A 9901-nucleotide genomic window follows, 5' to 3' on the forward strand; every position below is an offset into this window, starting at 1 on the left:
CCTCCTCCTCCTCCTCCTCCTCCTCCTTCTCTCCCCCCTCCCCCCTCCTCCGGGCTGGCATGGCTTATGGTGCCAGGGATTGAACCTTGGCCCTGTGCTCTGCCTAAGCAGGTGCGTTAGTCTGCTGAGCTATCTAGCCGGTCCCTGTGGCTTCTTGTTACAGACGTACGGGTCTGCTGCTGACGTGCCCTACAATTGCTTTACTGTAAACTTCTTTCTTTAGTAAACGGGAGTATACTCAAGGATAAAAAAACTTGTTAAAGTGTAGTAAGTGCATAAGCCCGCATCATAGTCGCTTATTATCACTGTCGAGTACCGTGTACTAGACATAATTACATGGGCCATCATTGGATATGACGCTAGGACTGTTTACACTGGCATTGTCACAGACACAGGACTGCACTGCCCTGTGATGCTGGGATGGCTGTACAGCTGTCACTGGCGAGAGGACTTTTCAGTCCTGTGGTACTCTGATAGGATTGTGCTTTTTTGGTACCAGGAATTGAACTCATGACCTCACGCTTGCGAGGCAAGTGCTGTGCCACTGAGCTACATCCCCGGCCTGGAACCCTTCCTGTATCTGTGGTCCATCACTGATGGAAGCATTGTTATGCGATGTATGACAGGAATTGGGTATTTTGGCTTTTGTGTCCCTTCTGGTTTATATCTTTCCAAAAGGCTTTGTCTCTCTGAGATGATTTTTGAATCCTTTTATTAAAAAAAAATAGTTGAAATCTTTGATTCATCTGTCATTTTTCCTATGAGGTATGAGGTAGGGGTTCACCTTAGTTTTTGCTAGTTTGCTCCATAGCTTTCCCAACAATTTAATGCCCCATTTTCCTGCGCAAGTTTGAAGTGCTTCTTCCATTATGTCTGAATTTTTAAATGTGCTTGGCTCTCCTTTTGGACTTTGTCTAATTGACGTGTCTGCTCACTTGCTGATGCCCTATACTACTTTCAATGTTTGTGTCCCATTGATACGTTTTAACATGTGATGAGGCTCATTCCTACCCCTTAGCTCCCTTCTTTCCCCAGAATTTTCTGCCTGTTCCTGTTTAATTGTGATATTGGGGGGTCAAACCCATGACCTTCACATTCAGCTACATCCCAGCCCTTTAATTGAAACAGTGCCTTGATAGATTGCTAACTTCCCCAGGCTGCACTTAAACTTTGATCTTGCCTTAGCTTCTCAGACGGTTGGGATCATGGATTTGCACTGCCACCCTCGCTTGTGTTTATTTTGCCATGTGAAGTTAGTTAGTTTCTTTTTTTGTGATACAGGAGATAGAATTTAGGACCTCACCCTTGTCAGGCAAGCACTTACGCCACTGAGCTAGCTATCTCCCCAGCCCTACCATGTGAAGTTTCAAATTAGCTTGTGTGCAAGCAGGCGCAGGAGCCCGGGGGTGTGGGGGTTCAATCCCTGGGCCTGCCATGCCGCTCCTGCCAGCCCTGCCCCCAGGGCATGCCAAGATAGCAGTTGAGACTGGGTGTGGTGGTAGCGTGGGTGCCTGCACGCCTGTAATCCCAGCACTTGGGAGGCTGTAAACAGAAGACTCACTATGTGTCTGATCTAGTAGTGAGACCCTGAACACACTGTAGACCCTTCCCTAAAATACAGAAACAAACAAACAAACAAACAACAACCCCAAAACATTCTGTGTGTGTTTTGTGTAGGGCTGTGTCCGCATATAAATTAACTTAAAATGAATACCTTTTATGATGTATGCTCTTAGAATCTACTGTACCTTCCTATTTGTCCTGGTTTTCAGTTTCTTTGAGACAGGGTCTTTCTATGTAGTTCAGGCTGGTCTTGAATCCACTATGTAACCCACTTCCTCCTGCCTGGGGATTATAGGCGTGTACCACCACGCCTGCCCTGTCCAGTTTTTCTCCCCCTCAGCAGTGCACCAAAATTTGTCTTACATAGGTCTATATATCTTTTGTTTTCCTCCCCCCACTCCCTTGGTGGAAAATTTATTTAACTCCTAACAAGATCTTGTATTTAAATTTTTTTCTTTGCTTTGCTTTCTCGAATCTCATTCTGTATTATAGGTTGATTTCAAACACATGATTCTCCTGCCTGAACTCCCAAGGGCTGGTATTACAGGCATGTGCCACTATGCCTGGTTTGAGATCTGTTCTCAAATCTATTTCTCATGATGTTTATTCTCAGTGTTTTGTGATGCTGTTGTAAATGGGGCCTGTCCTCCTGGTCTCTACTGCTTAGAAATACTGATCTTTTTGGAATTTAAATTTATCTATCTATCTATCTATCTATCTATCTATCTATCTATTTATTGAGATAGGGTTTTGCTATGTAGTTCAGGCTCGCCTTGAACTCACTCACTGTGTAGCTCAGGTTGGCCTTAAATCCCCAATAGTCCTACTGCCCCAGCCTCACAAATGCTGGGATTAAGAGCAGGCACTACTGCACCTGGCTAGAAATACTGATTTTTTATTTATTTATTTTTGTTGTTGTTGTACTAGGGATTAAACCCAGATTCTTGCGAGTGCTTGGCAGATGCTTTAACCACTGAGCTCCGTTCCTTGTTCTATTTTAAATTATATTTTGAGACAGGATCTCATTAATTTGCTCAGATTGGCCATGAACTTGCAGTCCTCCTGCCTCATCCTCCCAAATAACTGGCTTTACAGACACGGGCCACCGTGTTTGGCTTCTCATATTAATTTTGTTTTTGTTTTAGGTAGAATCTCACTGTGCAGTTCAGGCTGCCCCTGAATTCACTGTGTAACCGGCTGCAATCCTCTTGCCTCATCCTGCTGAGTGCTGGGTTATAGGCATTGCACCACCACGCCCAGCTTACATCAATTTTGAACCCAACTCTTACAGTTTTCTGTTATTTGAGTAACTTCTCTGTTGATCTGCTTGGGCTTTCCAACTCAAAATCCATATTATTGTTGCAGGCAGCCAAATTAGATAGAAATATTATAGGCAGTCAGACAGGGCCAGGCCCTCGAAGGAGATAACACAGGAGACAGGAAACCTTACAACTGTGGGAGGGACTGCTGTGAGCCAGAGAGGAAACAAATGCTAACCTCCCTCCAGATTAGCATCCCCGATTGATCCTTACCCTGAGAAAGCCAGGAAGAATCCTTATCTGATGGCTACCAGATAAAGTCCTGTTCTACATTCATGCTCACTTGCGTGACTCCCCATTTGGTCCTGGGCTTAATCCATGTTACCTGAGCAGTGGTGTTTGTAATCCCATGGGTTGTAATCCCATGGGTTGTAATCCCATGGGTTGACCATAGTTTTGTCCCACCCCACATCCACTTAAGCGAGTTCCCCCTTTCTCTACCTTAGCCCCACATGGTTTTACACTATAAAAGTCCCTGGAGGAGACAGCTTCTGGGGAACTACCTGCTCCGGCCCCCCTCCTGTCCCTCTCTTGCACAGGAGCTTTCTTTCCCTCCATAAATACATTCTGCTCATAACCTCCGTTTGTTCCTAAAATTCATTCTTTGGTTTTAGAGAACATGAACTCGTACAGGCCAGGTTGGGAGATCATTTTTCCCAATGTCATTTGGAGGTTCCCAGTATCATTTGGAGGTCACCCATCCAAGATCAGTTTTTCCACCTCTATCATTATCAGTAACTAATGGATGGTTTATCTTTTCCTTCCTAATTTGTTTTGTCTATTTTATTTGCCTACAACTTACAGAGCAGTTTGAATAATGATTTCAATGATGATGAAGTGGATATTGTTGTCTCATTTCTAACTTTAATGGAATTTTTTGTTTTTTCCATCAAGGTGTTGGTTTTCTGTTTAAGGAAGTGTCCATCTACTTCTATTTTGGTTAGGCCTTAGAGTTGGATGTTGGGTTTTATCGTTGGTTTCTGGATATCTGTGGAGATGACTGGGTGACTTTTCTCTGTTAATCACTTCTCGTTGTCATCTCTGGCCTCCTACCAGGTGGCCAGGAGCTCTCCAGGGCAGGGATGGAACCTGAGTGGGTCCCCCACTGCCCGGTGAGTGCCAGGCCACTTTGAATGAATGAATGCCTTGGCCTCCCATCATGCAGAGGGGGAGATCCCCTGAGGCTGTGGCATCTGGGTTGACTCACATTCCTGCAGCAGGGGTGGGGGGGCAGGCATGCCCTGCAGCGGCCCTTCAGTCCCACAGGTGCTCGCTGAGGCCCTGGGCTGGGCCTTCAGCAGGAGAGTGGCACCATAGGGCTGCTGGGCCATGGGCTGGGTCTCATGCAGGGCAGTGGGGAGGAGGAGCCAACACAGCACCAGTTATGCCCTTGGCCGTGTGACCCCAGAGATGACGGGGGTGGGGTGGGGATGTGGGCTAAGGCCACACCAGCAGCTGGATGCTGGAGGCCACAGTGGAGGAAGCTCAAGGACTGAACTCGAACCCATGGCACGAGAGGAGGTTTGGCTTTCACGATTTCTATATTCAAGCTTTAATCCTTTAGGGTTGTAATCGTGAGGACTTTAGAGATTTTGATCGTTGGGGATGTGACATTTGGAATTGTCTTCGAAATTATGATTGGCACTAACACGGAAGAGCTGCGGAGGGATGGGGATCACGAGACTGTGGGCTGCCATCGCCTCTGACCCAGGCCCATCTGTCTGTTGCAGGTCCCTGAGCCCTGCCGGCGGGGCCTCTGCTGGTGGGAACCATGGCTGAGGGTGGGGACGCCCCACTGTCAGTGGCTGAGTGGCTGCGGGCGCTGCACCTGGAGCAGTATACCGGGCTCTTCGAGCAGCACGGCATGATGTGCGCCAGTGACTGTCAGGGCCTCAGCGATGCCCGCCTGGTGGACATGGGCCTGCACCTCCCTGGCCACCGCCGCCGCATCCTGGCTGGCCTGCTCCGGGCCCACGCCCCGCCCATCCCTGCGCCCCGCCCTGCTCCCCGGCCGGTACCCAAGAAACGCCACGTCTTCCGCTCAGCACCTGCCCCGGCCACTACACCAGAGCACCTGCCCACAGCTGCAGAAGATGAGGGGCGACCCTCTGCCCCACCCATCCCACCCCGAAGGAGCTGCCTCCCGCCTGCCTGCTTCACCGCCCCTTCTACAGCTATCCCATCCCTGGGCGTTCCATCCACGGCCACCCCATCAGTGACCACCTCGTCTTCAGCTGCTCTAGACCCTGTGCTGCCCCCACTGCCCGCCAAGCGTCATTTGGTAGAGCCCAGCGTTCCGCCTGTGCCTCCTCGTTCCGGTCCCCCTCGCCTGCTGGTGAGGTGAGCAGATGCCACTGGGGTGGGCTTTAGGTGGTGGGGGCAGCTTGTGCAAAGGGCAGATGGGGCTGCAGCTGTGAATCCTCAGTAGCACAGCTGGGTTGGTGGTGTGCAGGGCAGGATGGGGCTGCCCCTGGTGGGACAGGCAGCAAGGCCCCAGCTGGGAAGCGGAGTGGGTTTCTGTAAGAAGATGAAGAGCTGGGGTGCGGGGGGAGGATGCAGGAAGAGTCTGGGAGGCAAGGGAGCGGGCACAGGGCCAGGCTTGACCTGCTCAGGCTGTGTTGAGTGTCTGGTTGAGACTGGGACTAGTGTAGCTCCATGTAGGTTGACTGGGGCCACATGCAGTACTACAGTAGCCAGGACAGGGACTCCCTGGACCTGGGCAGAAGGCAGGGGGAACCCTGGTGGCCTCTAGGTTTCTGTTTTGGACATTTGGCCAGACAGTGGTAATAGCACTGACCTAGGACCCAGGGACAGACGTGAGTTTAGGAGGGGGACCCAGCAAGTGTGAAATGCCGAGGGCATCCGGGTACATTCTGACACCAGGAAGTAACATCTGGAGGACAAGGAGAGCTCTTTGCAGCAGTGGGGTGGCGGAATAGAAGCCTCTCTGCGTGTCACCCCAACTATCCCACCCCTGACAAATGTCACTTGGTGACAACTCTGAGCCTTTTCTTGCTCACTTTCCTCTTCAGAGCTGGTTTTTCCCCCCTGGCTTCTGACCTTCCTTGTTTTCTTGGATTTCCTCCTGCTTCTTCGGATGTTCCCCGCTTCATGGAGACCCTCTGTCCTGTGCTTTGCTTGGATGCCCCGGGGGAGGAAGAGCCCCCACAGGGCTAGATGTTTTCTGGGGAAAATGGGGATTTATTGGAGCACTTGGGCCAAGGCAGGCCAATCTAGGGAGGCTTCCAAGCAAAAGTTCAGAGCAGAGAGGAACACACTGGCTACATTCATGCCAACTGCTTCATCAAGCCCCATAGTGGGAGACTGGGGAGGTGCCCCCCACCTCGTGAGGAGCATTAGGTTAGGTGGCCTTGAAGGCCAAATGACGACTGTAGTGTTGAGTATTGACTGGTGGAAGCCTAGTGAGTGTCGGTGCCTTTCCTGGACTCACATGAGTGGGCACGGATAGGCAGCGAGCTCCCCTGGAGCCCTGCTGGCATGCTGGATTGATTTTTCCTGGTGCCCTTGTGCCCTCTAGTGGCCATTTTCCTGAGGACTTTCTCCAGGCGTACTTTATATTTGCTTCTTTCACATTATCCAGCTAGAGAGTGAAAGGGCCTTGAATCCGGCATCCCAGCTTCTTTCTCTCTGTCCTTCTACCCAACTTTGTGTCACCTCGATGTCTTGGGAAGGGGGATGCCTTCAGAGGAGGCTGGTGGGAAGCAGGATCCTCTGCCACAGACCAGGGCATAAGCGGCAAGATTAGGGCGCTCTCCTTCCTGCCTTCTGAGCCTGTTTCCCTACCAGGTGCCCTCCATGACCTTCTGTAACCCTCTTAGCACTGTACCCTGTGATCAGTGTATTAGAAGGGGTGGGTGAGAGTCCCATCCAGGCCCTGGGGCCCCAGGACCCACTCAGATGCCACCACTTGGCCACCCTCCAGCAGGGAGGTCAGGCCCCTGTGGTCAGAAGCTTGGCTCCCAGGAGAGGGAGGGAGGGAGGGACAGAATGAGAGAATTTGTGGGAAATCACAGCATCCCTTAGCCTCCAAGGGATATTGATTCTAGGGTCTGGTCACAGAACGTTGTGGTATTTGCATAGAATTGATACACATCCTCCTTCATACTTTAAATATTCTCTGAATTACTTATGTCCCCTAGTAGAGTAGAAATGGTTGTTACAGTGCATCGTTTAGGGAAAAGGGACAAGAAAAAAGGTCTGACAATGTTCAAGATAGATGCATTTCCCCCGTATATTTTCCATCTGTGGTTTACTGGATCTGCAGAGTAGAATCCGCAGATGCAGAAGACCAGCCGTGTTTCCTACAATTTGGGACATTTCCTTAAGGCAGAGTTGGGGGAGAGTGAGCTGCCAAGCCTGCTTTCTTGTACCCCTGGGTCTTAATAGTTGGAATGATGGGTATTGCCAGTCTTTAGTGCAGTCTTTGGAGTCCTGTAATAAAGCTCGTGTGAGCTAGGCGAGGTGGCACACACCTGCAATCTTAGCTACTAGAGAGACTGAGGGAGGCAGATTGCAGGTCCAAGGCCCACCTGGGCAATTTAATGAGCCCGTCTCAAAATAAAAAATAAAAAGGCCTGAAGATGCAGCTCCATGCTCTTTGGGTGTGGCAAAGCAAGCAAATGAACAACCCCTTACCACAGAAGGAACATCACAGATTTGTAATGTGCTGGCTGTGGCCCTGGGGTGCTCACAGATGGAGCCTTCTTGGCCATCTTGTCCCCTCCCAGCTTTTCATGTGAATCCCAGCTCCTGGTGCACGGTGGACTACTCCTACGCCAGCAGGGGTCCAACCTCCTGGACTACTGATAGGGAATTCCTGCCCCTCTGTCTTGGTTGTTTTTCTCTTGTTGCTGGGACAAAACACCTGACATTCAGAATTAAGGAAGGAAAGGTTTATTTAGCTCTCAGTTACTAGAGGTTTCAGTCCATACTTGGCTGGCTGTAAAGCAGAGCGGCACATGGCAAAGGGCAGCAGTTCATGGCTGTAGGAAACAGTAAAGAACAAAGTGAGCGGTAGCTGTGGCAGCTAGCAAGCCTTGCTCCCCTCCTTCTATTGTCTTCAGATTACCCACCCCAGGGCTGGTGTAGCACTCACACCCATAATCCCCACCTTGAATCATGAATTAATTATAAACTCTAGAAGCCCACCCCAATGACTGCATGAGGCTCTGTGGGGACAGTGAGACACAAACCATAACACCATCTTTGTATCCACCAGCATGGGGAATTCACTCTCAATTTTGGGGTCTTTCCTACATGATTATGTTATGAGCTCATCGTTGAGTGAGCATTTCTCCCTGGCTCCAAGCCTGTCACCAAGGTCCCCAGTGAGACTTGGGGACCATTAAGCATGCATGTGTACGTTGACAGGGTCTTGGGTCTGTGTGAGGGCATGGCAGGGCTAGTTTGTGTGTGTACATTCAGACAGGGGTGCATATGGTGCCTTTGTAAAAGCTGTCTGGTCCGTGTGTCAGCACTGATGCAGGTTTTGAGGTTCACCGTGCCTGATGGTACAGGCACAGGTATGTGGGATCTATGCAGTTTCAGTGGCGACATGAAGTGTGCATATGAGTTCATTGGGGCCTGTGTATACACACGTACCCATGTGTACTACTGTGCTTGCGCTCATTTGTGGGTGAGAATGTGCTGTGTGAACAGGAGTTAGCATGCGTGTTGCATGCAGTCAGCTGTGAGCATGTGTGTGCACATGTGTGTGTATGCTGTCAGGAGGGGGTGAGCTCATTGGAAGGTCTGTCAGCCCTGCTGGGACTGTCACTTCTGTTTGTTGTTGAATCTCCAAGCCCTGCACCACTGCTAGCTGCCTGACAGCCCCTCCGTATTTGTTATGTGAGTGAATTGATGATGTCACTACTGTGAGCTTTTGTACTGCCGGGGACTGAGCCTGTGGGTGTGGGACTCAGCCTCAGCAAGGCCCTCAGCACACACTGAGCCATAGGACCAACGGGCCCTGAGCTCCCACCCCAAGCCCCTCTTCCTCCTCAAGCCAACCCAGGTCACCCATATGCCTTGGGAAGGAAGAGTCCCCAAGAGGAACAATGAGGCAGGGACAGGATTCTACCAAGCAGGGTACTAGCAGATTAGCAAGCCAGCAAGGATAGGGTGTCCTCCTTCCTGGCCCAGCATGACCTGGCTCTCAGTCAGCTTCACCTTTGCTTGGCCTGGGAAGAACCCCATTTACCCCAGAGTCTGTACACTTTTAGCATTATTTAACCCTTTGATAAGAGAACTTGCTGAGGAGCTCAGAGATGTTAAGTCACCTGCCCAGAGTCAGCCAGCCCAGCAGAGAGGAGGCCGTGTTTAGACCGCATCCTGTGTCCTCAGCTCTAAGTGTCCTAGACAGGAGCCCTGTGAACTTGCCTGTCTGAGCAGCAGAGGGATCATTTCTGATCCAGGGTTCCAGTGTCACTCCACAGAGTCCCTGCTGACTTGCCCTGGGCCTCACTTTCTTCGTCTGATACTTGGATACTGGAGATCCCTTAAAAAAGGAAGTATTTTCCTCCAAGGGGCTTTGTTGCTAGCTCGAGTCACACTGTAGAGCCACTCCTGAGCCCAGATTGCCTTGCAGCCCAACCAATCCCGGGTCTTCATGAAGGCGGATCACTTGTTACTGGGGGGAGAAACTACTCACTTTAAAGAGCCTCTTTCCCAGCCTCTATGGGCCTCCTTGTGGGGCTGGAAGAGGGAGGAGTCACGACAAGGGCTGTGAGGGCCAGTGCTTCCTCCGCATTCACCCTGTGAGGCTTCACGAGACCAGAGGGTCAGCAGATGCAGACATTGCAGCAGTTGAGTCCCATTTTAGCTTGGGGGTGGGGTGGGGTACAGCCCAGGGGCGGGAAGGAAGTGTCTGCCCCGGGGGATTCTGGGTGACTTCTTTCTCTTTCTGTGTTTTCAGGAAGTGTATGTGTTGGTTGGGGCTGCAGGGGGTGGGGAAGCAGAGAGCAGGAAGCAGGAGAAACCAGAGCTGGACACACACACAC

At 50.8% G+C, this 9901-nt stretch overlaps 1 protein-coding gene and 1 long non-coding RNA gene across 5 annotated transcripts in view; one reads left to right on the top strand and one right to left on the bottom strand.

Annotated features, from left to right (window-relative positions):
- Arap1 (ArfGAP with RhoGAP domain, ankyrin repeat and PH domain 1) overlaps positions 1-9901 on the top strand; it is a 59892-nt gene that overhangs the window by 17603 nt on the left and 32388 nt on the right. For all 4 annotated transcript variants that reach the window (XM_023702022.1, XM_023702024.1, XM_023702026.1 and 1 more), the window contains one exon: positions 4613-5222. In XM_023702022.1, the coding sequence (XP_023557790.1) occupies positions 4654-5222 (569 nt within the window). In that variant the 5' untranslated portion in view covers positions 4613-4653. The remainder of the gene's footprint in view (positions 1-4612; positions 5223-9901) is intronic.
- LOC111812844 overlaps positions 1-9901 on the bottom strand; it is a 15352-nt gene that overhangs the window by 5174 nt on the left and 277 nt on the right. Inside the window, exon 2 of the long non-coding RNA XR_002818229.1 lies at positions 9793-9794. This is a non-coding gene — a long non-coding RNA (uncharacterized LOC111812844). The remainder of the gene's footprint in view (positions 1-9792; positions 9795-9901) is intronic.

Source organism: Octodon degus, unplaced genomic scaffold (genome assembly GCF_000260255.1).
Source record: "Octodon degus isolate 3935 unplaced genomic scaffold, OctDeg1.0 scaffold00146, whole genome shotgun sequence".
NCBI lineage: Eukaryota > Metazoa > Chordata > Mammalia > Rodentia > Octodontidae > Octodon > Octodon degus.